The following is a 16602-nucleotide window of genomic DNA, read 5'->3' as shown; positions in this document are numbered from 1 at the left end:
TGCATGTACGTATGTCTGTCAGTGTAGCGTAGGGGAGCTACGTTACAATTGAACTAAATATTCGCTCTACTTCTGCATTACTTATAGGCAAAACAAGAAAACTAAAAACTAGGTTGCAAAGGTCAGAAAAAGGGTTTTCTCCTAGAGCATTTCGAATTTGATAAACTTCGGCCCAAAATTTTACAGTTGAGTCTAAATTACTCCAGGTATGTAACGTTAACCGTTGCCATTGCATCTCTATAGATGTTATTTCGTCGTCATTATATTTGTGTTTTTGTTGCTGTAGTTGAACAAATACTTTTGGTTTAATTACTCTTAATGCATTTCCAACCGAAAAAAGTAAATTTTTTTAGTGTGGCAATATTTGTAGGGAGGCGTTGGCGTAATTCCTTTATTAAAGTGATAATAAAATAGCGACCATTTTCTCGAATTATTTTCTCGGCTTCGTGGTCAAAAGCGTTTGTGCTTACTTTTGTTTTTAAATACTCTTCAAAAATGTGATAAAACTGAGGAAATGGAGCAAGGTATGGTTCCAACGGGAAGCATATAGGATCAAATGTGTCCGCGCTAATAACCACTAGGGAGCATAGATGCGAAAGTAAAACATTGAGTTCATTAAAAATCTTCATTGGGTCTGCATTATTGCTTTCGAACAACTTGTTTACTTTTTGCACCTGAAAATTAGGCAAATAGTAAAATCGGCTAAAAACGGCTAACTTTTTTTTACAAACCGGCTAACAAATCGGCTGCCGGCTAGATCGAATTTTCTCCGGCTAGTTGCTATCAAAACCGGCTAAATCTAGCCGGAAAACGGCTAAAATGGCAACGCTGCTCCTCGCCACTGAATCGCATTCGAGGATTATGTGCTCAGAAGTTTCAACTCTCCAATCGCAGAAACGGCATAAATCAGTGGACCAGATCCTGAGGTTGTATAAGCGACTTCTTAATCTGCATTTACCTGTTAAGATACCTGTTAGTATTCCAGGTTTATGCTTTGGGAGGTTAATTGTTTTTTCATATCTTTTTCTATTTTATCTCCCCAATAGTTTTTTTTGCTTGGCGCTGCCCAGTGACTTGGTTCCAGCGCAGTTTTCTTTTGATTTATTCTTCTCCCTTAAGCTATTGTGTGATAGTGTGCGGTTGTACTGCAAAAAAAGCTCAGGCCTATTGGTGTTGTTGCTGCCGCCTCCTTGGCGAGCCTTTTGATCTTGGAGCTTTCTTTATTCCCTAATAAAATTTTGAAGTTCCTTTCGAAGCTAATAACTCTGCCAAAAAAAAAATAGATATCGGTTCCATATATAGTAACACGCCTTAGCAGTACTGCTGCTTTGTTGATTGCCATCAGCTCAGCCTGAAAGATCGCCACAATAGTCTGGAAGACCCAAGCTGATTTAAATATTCAGATACTTCCAAATACTTAGGAATATACATACATCACCACCAACCCTACATTCGAGCTTTGAACCCTCTGTGTATATATACATATGCAGCTAGACTTGCCCCTTCTGACATTTCTAGTTTTGGCACGTCTCTTGAAGGTTATAGTATCCCGAATTATATATGTAGCTATGGTCGGGACTGCAAGTACGTAGTTTAACTTTCCAAGAGCTACGGGAGCTCAGTCAAAATCTTTCCATGACCATATATGTATGTATGTATGTCCTTTAGACCATATCAGAAAAAAGTTCGCCGTACACCTCTGACTATTTTCACTCAAGTTTGATTAAGAGTCCATATTCTCTCTTCAAATTTAGGATTTACCAAGCTGTAAGAAAAAAGTAGACTTTTGGAAATACTAAAAAAAAAACAATGTACAAATTTCATACAGGGTCACCAGTACGCACGAACCCACTGACACCCCCAACTTGCGCACACTTTTACTTTGCTCAACAAAGCGCGTAGCGGTCGATTGTTGCTGATAAACTGTCTGCCAATGTCGCATGCCCGTTTTTCCCCCTTTACTGCCGCTTCTGCTTCTTTACTACAGTCAATAAAATAACAACAAAAATGATGCAAAACGCGAAAGGTAATTTTATTTCTTCGTTTTGTGAAATGGGCTAAATGGCAATAGCAATGGTGATGTCGGTGGCGGTGACGGTGTCGTTGGCGCGTCGTTGACTTTTCACCGGCTTTAACGGCGCACAGGTTTGGGGCAGTAGTGTCCATATAATGGTACTGCAGCTGCGACATAGCTTTAGCTTGTTACGCCAAATGTATTGTCAAATTGGTGAAAGTGTCCTTTCAATGGCTGAATGTTGAATTCTTTTTTAAGAGGTTTATGCAAGAAATTATATTTATGCCATATACATTTGTGCGACAATTTCATAATTTCAGTTAAGCCTCAAAGCCCATATAATACTCGAGGTTTTGAGAATATTCATACCAAGGTTTCTCTAGCGTTGCCTGGAAAGGAAATGACATTGCAATCCGACTTAAAGGTGTACAAATATCTCTTTGGGCATGTCACAGAAACGAAAGAGTGCGTTTAACCAAATGCCTACACAGTTTTTGCAAGTGGCATCTCCGCATAAGCAAACACTTTGCCTGGCATAGTCCTATTGAGCCAATGTTGTTTCTTCATTGATCGTCTTCGCTTTTGGAGCTATTCTTCTATCGTATTTGAACCTTTGCCAGGTAGGACTTCGTCTCAATTGTGGTGTGGCCGGCGCTTTTCTGGCTAGTCTGCCTACATTCCCTTGTATGCAGGAATCCAAGGAGTTATTTTTTCTACGCACCCGAGAAAGATCAAAGGGCTTTGAGTGCCGCCTGGCTATCACTGACAATGACGATTCTCTGATAGTTACTGCTAAGATATATCTCCGCACACAGACGGATAGACGTAGATGGTGTCACCTTTTTTCTGAAAAATGCTCGGGTAACTTTCCATTGGCACCGATATTATAGCTCTGGCACCATAGACGCCAGTATCAATCCTAAATACTTCACTTTGCTAGTACTGAAAATCCACCTAGAGTTATAGAGGAATTAGGCTAATATGATGTTGAGCCACATCTTAGCGCATATCGCCGAATATGCCGCCCTCGAACTTTCTTCTTACTCTTATGACTTTGTCATCTACATACCGTTGGCAGCGGATGAGACTAGCTGAAGAAAAACGTCTGGTATTAGGCCACATAGAGTAGGGCAGGAACATTCCCTGTAGGCATACCCTTTTTGCTTTCAGCTGGTTTTTGGCTTGAACAATCTGGTTGGAATACATTTTGGTTATCCGAAGTCCTCCCTGAGAGCGAATCCTCTTTCCTCTCTCTTTCCCAGGCAGAGGCCTACTTGTGTAGGCTCAGTTTGGCAGCCTAAGCGCCAATTTCGTTTCTACCCTTCCTCTTGACAGCCTTGAACTGTAGGGGTCAAAAAAATTAGTTCAGAGAAGATTCGTAAACTTTCCCTTTCAGCTTTTTTGATTTTCTTGTTGTATTTAGCCCGCACATCCCTCCTAGCGTTGAGGTTTACCAGGATCACCAAACGGTTTTGGCTTCATATAGGGACTTTCTTAAAAAAAAATAAAATCAAATTTTTAGATTTTGATTACAAACTTTCATTGACTTTAAAATATTCGTAAGATAAAATCTTAAAACTGGTACCCACATTATTTGAAATTTATTCAAGAATACACAAATCTAAAATTATTTTCAAGTAGAGTTGCCGACTATACAAAAAATTTATTAATTTGATTACTTATTTTATTAAAATTTTACAGTATTTATGTATAACAGTTGAAAGGTATTCAAATAATGGTAAATTCAGAAAAAAAATTTAATAGGGTTGCCGCCTTTTCAAAATTTTCAAAATTTATTTATTACCAAAAATATGCGTATTCTTGCTATAAATCACAAATTAAAATGTTAAAAAGAAAATAAATTTATTGAAATTAAAAGCTAGTTTCATCAAAGTTTTACAGTACTGGCATCAGGCGAAAAGTTACCCGAAAAAACTTAAACTCAGAAAATTTTTTGAATAGTGCTGCCGGCTATTGAAATATTTAAAATTAATTTATTATGAAAAATATTGATACTTGTATAGCATTTTACGTCACAAATAAATTTGATTAGAATTGAGTTGCCACCTTTAAAAACGGAATTTCAAATATTTAAGAAAATGTGCTAATTTAAACTAAAAGTTTATTTGAATAAACTTTCAACGAATTACAATAGAGTTTCCACCTATGTATGTACATATAAAAAACAAAGTTGTAGCATTGGTAGGGTTGCCAACTATTAAAATATTTAAAAATTATTCATTATGAAAATTATTCTCAAGATATTTTTAGAGCACTTTACGCTCCAATAAAATTTAAATAGAACAAAGTTACCACGTATAATAAAATATAACGTATTAGAATATTAAAAATGTGTTCAAACACATTCACTCTAGAAAAGTAGTAGCGTTACCCACATTAAATAATTTTGTTGAAGTTTTAACCGTTTTTTTTTTTTAAATTTAATGCACAAAAAATATTTTTAATATTTATTAAAATTTTCAAATTTAACTTTAAAATTTTTTCGGTATCTTAATGCATAAGTCGTTAAAGAAATGGCGAAGTTCTGCGAATACACCTCAGAATTTAATGAAAAGAAAATAATAATTATTTAGAATATAAATTAAAACGCCATCACTGATGCTTTTACAGATAAAAAATATTGAATGCACATACATGCACTCGTACACGCATATATACATACATATGTATTTAAGTAGACATCCAACTCATTAAATTCAGCGATTTTTTTGCCTCTAAAAATTAATTTTAACAAGTGTCGACATTTCATTTTCATCATATCGTAGCTGCAATATTTTCAATATTTGCACATATTGTACATAAGCACACATTTTTGTATACATATCACCATCTCTCACTCATGATTTACCACTTCTCTCTCTCTCTCTCTTTTCCTCTTTACAGTCGCTGTTGTGATAAAAAAAGTTGTGGCAACCGCAATGAGACACCATCAGATCCTGTCATTATTGATCGGTAAGTAGCAAAAATATAAAACATATTTATTACACCGCAACAAAAACAGCAGCAATAACAACAACAAAAAGATTAACAGCAAGGACATTATTGTGTTGACATTATTGATGTTGCTGCTGGTGCTACTATAAGCTTTCTTATTGTTATTGTAATTTCGTGACAATGCCGCAACCAATTTGCATACGCGCAATGCGAAAAGACAACAAAAACGCCAATGAAAACAACAAATATGAGCAACAATAATAGTACTCGTATGTACTTAAGAAAAACAAGCGCTTACAGCAATTGAGCTTGCTTGCCACATGCCACGATGGCTTCTAGTCAAGTCAATGTGCATAGTCATTGCAAGCCAGGGCGCTGCGTGCGCCCGGAGTTGTGGCAAGCGGCTGATGCCGCAATATCTTTACAAAAATATGTATGTATGTATGTATTACTTTTAAGCTGCTTTTCATCATTTCATTGAAGCTGAAGGATGCTTTATAATGTCTGTGCTTGTGTGTGCAACTGTGGCAGCGGAGCTTGCTGTGTGTGCTTGTAGCACTTGGGATAAGCGTAGGTCCTTTCGAAAGCTGCCTCTTGCTTCTATCGCCACAGCAAGCATAGTCAGCGCCCATAAATATGTATATTTTACGTCCTTCATAAGTGCTTCCTTCGACTTGTGTGCTTGTGCGACACTCCTTTTGTGGCTGCTGTCAAAAGTGCATATCATTGATTTATTGACATTATTCTTATCGAGTGCAGCGCATAACGAGATCGCCTCATATTTTGGTGCAAGGACTTATTTTTCTTCCCTTACTGCTTCTTCCTTGGATGGCAATGAGCAAGCGAGTGGCATAAGGTGGTCGTATATATATATATATATATATATATATATTTACAATTGAATGCACATTGGCATTTATGAGAACTTCCTTACAGCCACATATCACGCACAACCTTTAAAAAATATTTCAAAATCATATTTTAGCATGCATTTTTAACGCAGCCAGCTGCAGTACATATGTATAGGCATTAGATTGCCTCGTGCTTCTTAAAAATAAAATATTCTTTTTCTGCAGCCGAATTTCAAGTTTTACCTTCTTTATTGCCACTATCAACAAAATATTTTGTCCCAATTCCCGGTCATTAGTGAGTCAGATCTCTAAACATAAATTTTTCTTAAAAAAATTTACAAACTAGAAAAATTTGTTACCCAGCAAATAGCATAAGATAACAATGTAAATTTAAGAGATCTGCAATGAACGTCTTTAAAAAATAAATCAAAATCTTTCGGCATTTTCAATTTAAGTCCCTGGAATTTCCAGGCTAAAGCCCAAACGCCCTAAATTTAGAAAGTGATTTTCCTTTTATGCACACCCTGAAAAAATTTGTTGACTGAATTTTTAAATAAAACTTTTGCATAACTTTACTATTTAGAAACAGATTTGACTTATTTCTATTTTAAAAAATTAACCCATTCACGCACCATGATTTTCAAACTTTCCATAACAAAATTTTGTTAAATGGAACAACATTTTTCTAAAGAAATATAGAGATTAACATAGCTATTTAAGTTTTTTTGAAATAAAGATTAACAATTTATGGAAAATTTCGTTGATTTGAATCTATGTATGGGCTCCATCTTTAGAACTTATGAGGCAGACCTCTAAAGTGTCCATGTTCCTACCATAGAAAATTTTTATAAAGTAATTCTTTGCAAACCGATCTTCCATTCCTGGTACTATTTTAATTTACTTTAACTGTTTTGGAAATATTAACCCTATTACACCTTAAAAATTTTGCTACAAGAGTTTCGAAAACTTCTTTGACTGATTTTTAAATGTTGCCACCATTTTGAAAAGTTATGATGCAGATCTCTAAAGTTTCAAAGCTGCTATCATGGAAATTTGAAGTACTTAAGCATTTGGGGCCCGCTTTCCCCTCCAAAGTATTCACGACTACTAATTATTTTTCCTCTTATTAGAAATTAACCCTTCATCCCCTAGAAATGTTTATAAAAATATATAAAATGAAATATTGCTGCATGAAAGCGCTAATTTTCTAAAAAAAAAAAATGTTCAAAATGTAGCTCGTAAAAATATATGCATGTGCCCCACTACTATGAATATAGAACTCTGTCAAAAAAGCTTCGAAAAGAACCTAAGAGTATCAAAGCCATTTTTTTAAATTATTTGGAAGACCTCTAAAATTTGGAAGTTTCTTTCATAGACATTTTAATAACTTACCCTGTAACAGATTTTCTGCCACGAGAACTTATTTCTTTAATCTCTTTTTTGTTAAGAAAATTAACACTTTCAGACCGACCATTTTTTTTTTACTTTTATTTTTTTTTATACGAAATTTTTAAATATTTTTTCTGATATATAACTTTGCCTAAATTTTTGAAAAACGTATAAATCAACAGGCTATTCAAGCTACAGAATGTCCTTAAAAAAAATTTTATTTCCATTGATGGGGAAAAATTAAAAATTGAATTGAAAATCTCATTACTTCAAAGATATCGTCGTTGCTTATAAATACTTTGATGCAGACCTCTCGTATTTTAAATTTTTCGGTCAACTAGGTGTTTTAGATTCACTGTAAAGAAAAAAAAACACAATTTAATCCACGAAAGAACGCTAAATTGGGTTGAAATAGTTTATTGATAGTTAGAAAAAATGCATATCAACCTATTAGGCTGAAACGGCAAATATTTTTTTCTTTTTTTCCGAGGCATTCTAATATCTCAGCATGCACATTACTGCGAGTATATTCTATATTTCTATTTATTTTTTTCTTGCTTTTATAACTCGCAACTGCATCCTATCTACCGCGCAAGTGTTCTACATTATCCGCAAAACCCTCAATTTTCTATGCACACTCAAAGACAAAAAAAAATGTAAAATGATACACCGTTACACCGAAAATCCTACTTGGCTTGTTACAATTTGTCGCACCCATACGCCCATTTGGTTTTCTCCATATCCACTTCATAACCTTTTCCTGACTAATTCTAACCTAACTCATCCTGTTTCTCCTCCTCCTCCTCCACCTTTATTGTCACGTGTCAAACAAATTATGATAATTGCATGCAGTGAGGCTGCCACTGCCACTGTACGTAGCCGCTGCTCTTATTGCGGCCGCACGAAATGATGATGATGATGATGCGCTTGCTGCTGCCCCGCAAATGTAGTGGCAAAGCTCACGCACGCAATTTGTGGCATGTTATGCAACGGCGGCCAAAAGTTGAAACATGGAAAAAAAGGAAACATGAATTGAGAAAATATTACGCTTAATTGGCTTAGCAATAAAAATTGACAACGTATGGCTGCAGAGGAGGGAGTAAGAAGAAAAGCGCGTGCGCTTATTACCGAGTGATTGGCTGGCTGTCTGTCTGGTAGTCGACAGTCTAAAAGGCAGCAACAGCTAAAACTAATTACCCAGGAGCACTGAGGGTACTTAACTTAGAGCTGTAACGGCTGTCTCTCTGTAACTCATAACGTTTTCAAGATACTTGTGCCGATAATATTCGGCGGAGATAAGTTAAACCTGTGTAATATCTAACCCTTCGCTTTGATGTGCAATGTTACTTAAGATTGGCGAGTAGATTGTATGCCAGTTATCGTAATGAAAATTGTATTTCGTATCTCTTCGTTCCGGTCGGGATGGCCTCCACTCTTGTACACCTTTTTATGTGCGGTTTCCAAGATAACATCTGGGGAATTTGTCTTCTTTGGACTAACGTACCCTTATATGACTTACCTAAACCTTCTAGAAAAATTTCTTTCTAGGACACTTTATTGACTTTTGAGCGTCAGAATCTTTGAATTTGAAGTCGCAGATAAATATTCTGGAGTATTTGTAAAATAAATTCCTCCAAAGTTATTTTCAAACATAAAAAGGTACCAATTATATATTTAGGATAAATGTAAAAACTTCCAGGAGGATACACTAGATTAAGCTGCGAAGACCGCCTGAAACTACCTTAGCCTTTGCCCTCACCATCATTTTGGGTCTTATCAGAAAAGGGAGCCCGGCAATAAAGCTTTTGTCTGGTCGATTAGCGCGGACGATTACGAAATGCAAATGAACAACAAATAACTAACCTCGGACAGGTGCACCGTCTCACCTAACCAATTTAGTAAAATTAGCCGGTTTTTGGTGAGCCATATAACCGGTGGAAGAATGTACATCATAGATGGGCACACCAATACAGTCTCATTTTGTCATGGTATTCGTGAATCGCGCTGAGTAACAGTTGCCACTTTTCTATATTGTACAAAAGCGCGTCGTTTTTTTGCGCGTGTTAGAAAACGCTCTTACAAATTTATATTTAATTTGTATTATGAACATGAAACGAAAATAATAAAATATAATAAAAAAATAATGAAGAAATAATTTCAAATAATGAATTATGAAATTAATTTTTATAAGTACATATGTACGTGCATGAAAAGTTTTTTAATTTAATTTCATTAAACTAATGTTTTAAAAAATGATAGTTTATTCAACAACAAAATTCACGAATTTAAAATTTCTAAACTGTGTAAAAAACTCAGTATTCAATAAAGTATACTAAATATATTAAATTGCCGTATCGTACATACATATATACATAAAACCCATTACAAAAAACTTTAAATTGGTTTACACAGTTCGGCAGTTTGACTTTTTTACCATGACAAATAATGTCGCCTTATATTAAAAGTACGATTCCAAGTAGTCGTATTACCACATAACAAGCATTGGGCGTTATTGGCTTTTCTTAAAACTAAAAACTGTAATTGGCACTCATACGCAGCCATTTTGGGCATTGTTACATATATAGGTGGCAACAACGCGCTAAAATTACGAATAAAAATATTCAACGGCGAAGCGTGGTGTCACTCTCATGAAAACTGAAAGCAGACTGAATTGAAATTCGCTGCGTCGTTTCTGTATACGTATAAGCGCTGCGACGCAGACGCTACTCGCGAGTAGCGTTTTGCCCATCATTGATGTACATAGATATCTAGTGTCGAACTTCAAACGACCCTTCGGAAGTAAATTTTCCACAGCGTGGTGTAGAAAACTGTTCTTCGGTGAATTCGTTTAAATTCTGCCCCCAGAAAAATTTAGTATTGATACTTTTATTACTTTCGGACGTATCACGTCAAAAACTAACTTCGTATGAAGGCTTATTTGTATTGAGATCTCCGCTTTGGCCATTAGTGACGGATTAGCAACGGAACATGGTCATAAGCTACTCGCTTGCTTTCTGTTGGTAATGCTGCTAGTCCTATATAGATGCGTACAAAAAGGAGGTTTTATGGGTCTTTAAATAAACTTGTCGGCCGCTGTGGTGCAGTGGTAAGCAATGCGCGCTTCCACTCCGCAGGACCTGGGTTCAAACCCTGGTCAAAGCAACATCGCAAAAATATATAGAAAAAGGTTTTTTCTTAACAGCGGTCGTCCCTCGGTAGGCAATGGCAAACCTCCGATTGTTTTTCCGCCATGAAAAACAGCTTCTCATAAAAATACAATCGCCGTTCATAGTCGGCGTAAAACTGTAGGTCCCTCCGCTTTGTGTGACAACATCAAGGCGCACGCCAAAAGTCGGAGGAGAAGCTCGGCCAAACACTAACATATGTGTAAGCGCCAATCTATTATTAGATATATATATTATTAAATAAACTTGGAGTCATCAGAAAATCATTAATTACTTACAGATTCTTTAGCTTTGGGAAGTTCCTGTTCCAGCCAATCTATCTGATTCGGTAATGCGCACCGGTTGTTCGCGTGCAGTGCTTTTTTAAAAATTCCATGCCGGAGATGGGTCTGCCTTGCCCGCGAGCAAAGCTTTTTTAAGTTTTCTATATATTTTGTATAGACGCTAGCAGAGTAAAAGCTCTCTCTGCCCGTCGCTGTTCTATACACATATGTTTTATAAACATGTAATGGGTGAAAGCTCCCTCTACCCGTTACTCATCTAACCAGATTTTTAAAGCTTTTCACAGAAAGTAACAGTTTTTTCTGGTCGTCATTGATCTACGTATTTACATTTAGTATTCGAATAAAGTTGCTGCATTGTTGAACTTTTTTCCAGCCGAACTTTTGGCCGAGCTTTTGCCGACATTTTTTTCTGTAAAAAAACAACAGCTTTTTATTTTTTTAATTACAGCTGTGAGTACAAGCTTTTGGTACTCATATACACTTTTTAAAGATTTCTTTTGATTCTATATCGGAAGGCCCTTATTCGAGCCAGTAAAGACCAAAACAAACATGTGTCATGAGAGAAAGTTTTCGAGTTTTCAAATGAGAGCACGCGGAGTAAAAGCTTTTACTGTTATAAACCTTGACCAAAATATATTCCGAGGCAAGAGCTTTTTAAGGATTTCAAAGATTTTACATTAAAGCACACGGGGTAAAAGCTCTAACTGGCCATCGCGGAACTGATTTCATCTAAAATTCAAATTATCGTACATTTTTTGTAAACATTCAGTTTAATTCTTCGTGAGCAGTGGTGCTTTTCAAGACTTAACTTACATCTTACGGAGTAAAAGCTCTCTCTGAACATCACCGATGTAAGTGAGCCACGACGAAGGTCTATCCCGCAGGAGAAGCTTTATACGATTTGAAAGTTTTATATGGCGAACACTGAGTAAAAGCTCACCCTGGTTAATGCTTATGTCAGCAGAGGATTTGTTTTCTTAGTGCTTTGGAGATTTTCATATAAAGTCGTAAGCGCGTTTAATAAACTCCTAGGACAATAAGCCGTCCTTAAAGAATCGTAAGGACTAACATCATAATGTTCTGCACGCGTTATTTTGTGCCCGGTTCTAACGAAAAAAAAACACGTCAAAACCTAAATATTGCCGAGGTGGGTAGCAAACAAATGAAGCAATTTCTTGTCAAGTGTTAAGCAATTTAAAGAGTTAATATATCTACAAATATACTTGTAGAGCAATTGAAGTTTTTTTCGCTGCTCTAGTCCAAACATTATATAACATATGTATGCCTCCAACGCTTCGGCAATTACCTGCTTGATTTATAAGTTCTAGCTATGCATACTACGTGCATACTTACTACATACATACATCAATATTCGTACTTACTATAAAATGCACTGCGTTTTTTCGCAGCCGTCAAATTGTCCTATGTCTCTTACTAAACTGCGAACCATTTGCTCGCAAATATTAAATTTTATTGGGGGGTTGACCACACAGCGGCGGTTTTGTTTTGTTGTTTTTGTTCGTCGTTCGCGCTTTTGCAAGCCATACACTTTTTTTGCATTGCCACTTTATTCACTGCTGACAATTTCCAAATGCATTTAGAAAATTAAAATATCTACCTACATACATACATACTACAAGCATACAATTGCAGCATGAAAAAATATGTATATATGTATGTTGACTAACAAACATATGCGTTTGATATACTAGATATGAAATATATTTCAATGGTCAATTTGATATAAAACATTGCAGGACGTCCTCATTGCCATAGTTTGGTGGGTGAAGGAAGTGCACTCCCGTAAAAGCTAATGACTTTGGCGCATTAAAATAAATGCAGCTGAATCATTGTTTTCATACATATCTATACATATAAAACAACATAAACATACGTGTGAGGATGTACATACATATATTTGCATGGAGTGTCAAAGCAAATTAACTGGAAATTCAAAAAATTTAATAAATTCTCAAGAGACTTTAGGGCACATACATATGTAAATAGATACTTAATATGCATGTAAGTACGAGTGCTGTAAAATTTCTGGCATGTAAATCGAGCTAAGATGACTTTCATGCTCCATAGGCTCCAAAAAAAAGGAATCTTTATTATGTAGCCCATTTCAGCTCGCCTACCTTTTCAAGAACATATCGCCACCCTTATGTCAGAGGCATAAATGTTCAAATTTATCAGTTTTGAGTTATTGGGTTGACTTGATTAACCTTTGGATGTTCTATGTTATACCAAAGCCCAAAATACCATACTTACAATTTGAATTACAATTTGAATACTTACTCTGGTAAAAAAAAAAAAAACTTTAAACTTAATTTCCCAAAATTTTAATTTTTACACATTCATGTTTCTGGCATACGGCGACGATATTAATCTAATGGTGATTTCGTTTCTACCAAAAAATTTCGCCTTTTGATTGCCCCTGTCTCTTTTCGTGTTCGATTCTAAATTAAAGGCAAAAGTTGAGAAAATTTTGTTTTTAGCTTTTCGATTCTCCTTGTTTTTGGGAAATTTTTAGATTTTTTCGGTACTTCTGAATTGAATCAAGTTACTCCCGAAATTTATTCGGGATATTTCAGGGTTTTTCCAGAACTTACCGGGATTCTTTCAGTTTAATTTTTTGATAAAATTTGGGAGCTTTTTCTGAACTTCCTTATTAGCTTAGGATTTTTTGGAACTTTTCGGGATTCTTCCTTTTAAATTTCAGGTCGAAACCTTTCCAAATTTTCTTGCGATTTTTTTGGGACTTTCCGAGTTCTTCTCGTTTTATTTCGCGGGCATTTTTAAGAGTTTTTGCAACTTTTTCTCGATTTTAGGTTTAGAATAATTTTTGGGGTTATTCGTTTCTAATTTTTCTAGAATTTTGTGGATTTCTCGGTTTTATTTTTCCGGTTATTTTGGCACTTTTCGACACGTTTAGGCATTTTTGCTAAATAATTTATTTTAGAATAAATTTCCGTCATCTGAACTTTTTTCGGGTTTTCGGAACTTTGCCAAAGTTAGACATTCATAAAAAGCAAACTTAAGATCTAAATATACTATTGGATATGCCGTTTCGAAAAAAGATTTTTCCTGATTTTTTTGGTTTTTTCCACAACTGTTCAAGATTTTATCGATACTTTTCGGGAACTTTTTAAATTTTTCCGTACTTTCCCAAATGTTTTCGGGGCTCTTCGGAATTCTTAGAGTTTTAGTTTTAGGTATCTTCGGGACTCTTAAAGATTTTCTTGATATTTTTTCGTAATCGCTGGGAATTTTTTGGCACTTTCCGGCAGTTTTCGAAAGTTTTTCGAAACCTTCGGTATTTTTTTTTACCTTTCGAGATTGTCCGTGTTTTACTTTTCGGAAACTCTTCAGGTTTTTTCACGTTAAATTTTTCAAAACATTTTTTCAGGGATGGTGCAGAATTTTTTCGGAACTTTCCGGGATTTTTCCTATTGTTTTTTCAGAACTCTTCAAGATTTTTCGTGTTTTATTTTTCGGTACTTTTCGAAAATTTTAGGAAATTTCCAAAGCATTTTGAGTTTTTTCGGAACCTTTCGAGAATTAATGCATTCATAAAAAGGGATATTTAAGATCAAAATGAACTTTGTGACCTGAGATTTCCGGAAATATTTTTTCTTGTTTTTTTTTCAAACCGTTCAGAATTTGTTCGGGTCTCGTCGCAGTGCATTTTTCGGATTTTTTTCGAAACTTTTATAATTTTTGTGGATACTTTATGAGCTTTTTTTTTACCCTTTGGCGGTACCGACGAGTGGGCATGCAGATTTTCAGAGGCCTGGATCTTTCGGAATTTAAGGCCAAAGATAAAAATATTTTTCTAAGTTGATTAATTGTGTGGGGGGGGGGGGGGGGAAGGGGGGGGGGGGGGGAGGGGGGGGGGGGGGGGGAGAGGGTTTGCGGGCCCGGCAAATATTTGAAGGCTCCGATCTTTCGCGCTTTGTATGTTTCATTCTGGTGTTTGCGAGACTTCAAGAATTTAATGGAACTTTTTCGGGATCGTTCAGGACTTTTTTCGCACTATCTAAAGTTTTGAGTGATTAACTTTTCTGAAATTTATATTCCGGAATTTCTGATACTTTCAGGACCAAAAGTACGTTATAATCTTTAATATTCAAATTCAGTTTGGTCTCTGAAGAATATTATTGGCTCTCTTCTCTACGTGGTCGACTATAGCCGAAGTTCATCTCACAATAAAATTTTTATAAAATCGTAAAATCTAACTTTATCTATTTGATTTGCTCGTGAGTGTAACATACGTTTGAGTTAATATCCTTGTTGCAAACTTTTCTCTGCTCTATTTTTAATGCCAGTTCACGAATTCTTCATTCTTTACCTTAGCCACTTTTTAGCCGCCAGCATTCTATGTATGCGAAATAGATGTTTGAAATCACTATTATACACCATCCATCTACGCCATCGCAATTTGATCAAAGGAATTTAGCATTCGTTCATAGCTTCCTAGTGCAACGTCACAAGAAGCAAAAAAATGTAAACACAAAGGATCTGGCGGTGTGTCCAAAGTCTTACAAATGTAAGTGGCACCGTAATGCTGATTGCCATTGTTTTACCGCCAGTCAAGCCGGACACCCAGAGTTCCTGAAGTTAGTGCACTCGACTTTTTAAGCCTCACCAACCGCCACCACACGCACGGCACACACTACCTCTCGCGCTCACCTGCATTTCATTTGCGATCTGCCGCGCGCCGCATATCCGCCGCTTGTTTATGTGGCATAGAAAGAAACTCTGCAACATCGCTTACGTACCCTGCTTTCGTTTGCCGCTTTGGTTGTTGGGTTCTTCGCTTATTTATTGTTGTTTGTGGTGATGCATTTCAATTATGCGACTAGCAGGCAGGTAGGCAGTCAGCCAGTCAGCCAGCCAGCCAGCGTTTTGAGCATTAAGTTGCAACAGTTGGATGCCTGTTTTTAAAGCGCAAACTTGCATGGAGGTCCACATAACTTCAACACTCAGTCAGCGACGTTGACGACGACGACATCATCACCAATGGCGGCATCGTCACCGCCACTGCCACCACCATCAACATCACCACCGACACTGCCGTCAGCGGCACCATACTCATCAACGATGCGACCACTGTGAAGAGGACGGCGGCAGGACACAAAATTCACAAACTAGCGCAGCGATTAAATGTCACCAAAGTCTGGTATGAGGAGTTAGGCGCGTTTGGTTGGTAGTAAAGAATTCATGTAGTAGGTCATTGCTACGCGAACTCATAGCATGTCATCTTCATACATCCCGATCATCAAATACTGGCGTGCACAACAATGGATGACGGCGGCAGCGATGACGAAGTGTGTACAATAATAGTGCGCCCCATATCGATGACGCGCAACGCGGCAATAGAAGTATAAAAATTAAAGTTTACAATCTGGTTCACAGCAGCACAGAGACCTTACAGTGCTACCGCGCCACAACCACCACTGTCTGCCACCAACTTCGAGGCGGCTATTCTTTTTCTTACGCATTGTCGCAGTCCGTTAGCGTGGCGACTACGCTGGCATCATATCTGCTGATAGTAGCGCTCCATGGGCTAACTGCCTGGCTGGTTCGCTGGCTGGTTGGTTGCTGTGTTTTTGTTATCTCAGCTCTCTGGCTCGGCGTGTTGCGTATGCACACATGTTTTATTTATGAATTCTGCCATTTCGCCGTTCCTTTTGCCTTGGCGCGCGTTCCAGCAGTAGTTGGACGTAAGTAAACGCAATGGCCAGTTTGGCGCATTGTCATTGCGTAGAGAGTCTTTCGAAGTCGCCGGTTGCCGAAATTGTATAAATAAAATCAACAAAGGCTAAATAAAAGTGACCAAGCAGCCAAATTTACAATTACTTGTATTTGCACAAACACATAGCCGCCGCGCCGATCAACTCCGCGTACACAGCTTTAACGTT

General features: G+C 36.7%; 1 protein-coding gene across 2 annotated transcripts in view; it reads left to right on the top strand.

Moving 5' to 3' along the window:
* Positions 1-16602, top strand: part of LOC118744751 (transcription factor collier) — a 97249-nt gene that overhangs the window by 45115 nt on the left and 35532 nt on the right. For both annotated transcript variants that reach the window (XM_036478033.1, XM_036478032.1), the window contains exon 5: positions 4919-4987. In XM_036478033.1, coding sequence (XP_036333926.1) covers positions 4919-4987 — 69 coding nt within the window. The remainder of the gene's footprint in view (positions 1-4918; positions 4988-16602) is intronic.

The sequence above is a fragment of the Rhagoletis pomonella genome, unplaced genomic scaffold (assembly GCF_013731165.1).
Source record: "Rhagoletis pomonella isolate Grant_MI unplaced genomic scaffold, Rhpom_1.0 Rhpom_scaffold_00008, whole genome shotgun sequence".
NCBI lineage: Eukaryota > Metazoa > Arthropoda > Insecta > Diptera > Tephritidae > Rhagoletis > Rhagoletis pomonella.
Note: the sequence above shows the minus strand (reverse complement) of the source record. Positions and strands in the feature narration are given on the sequence as shown.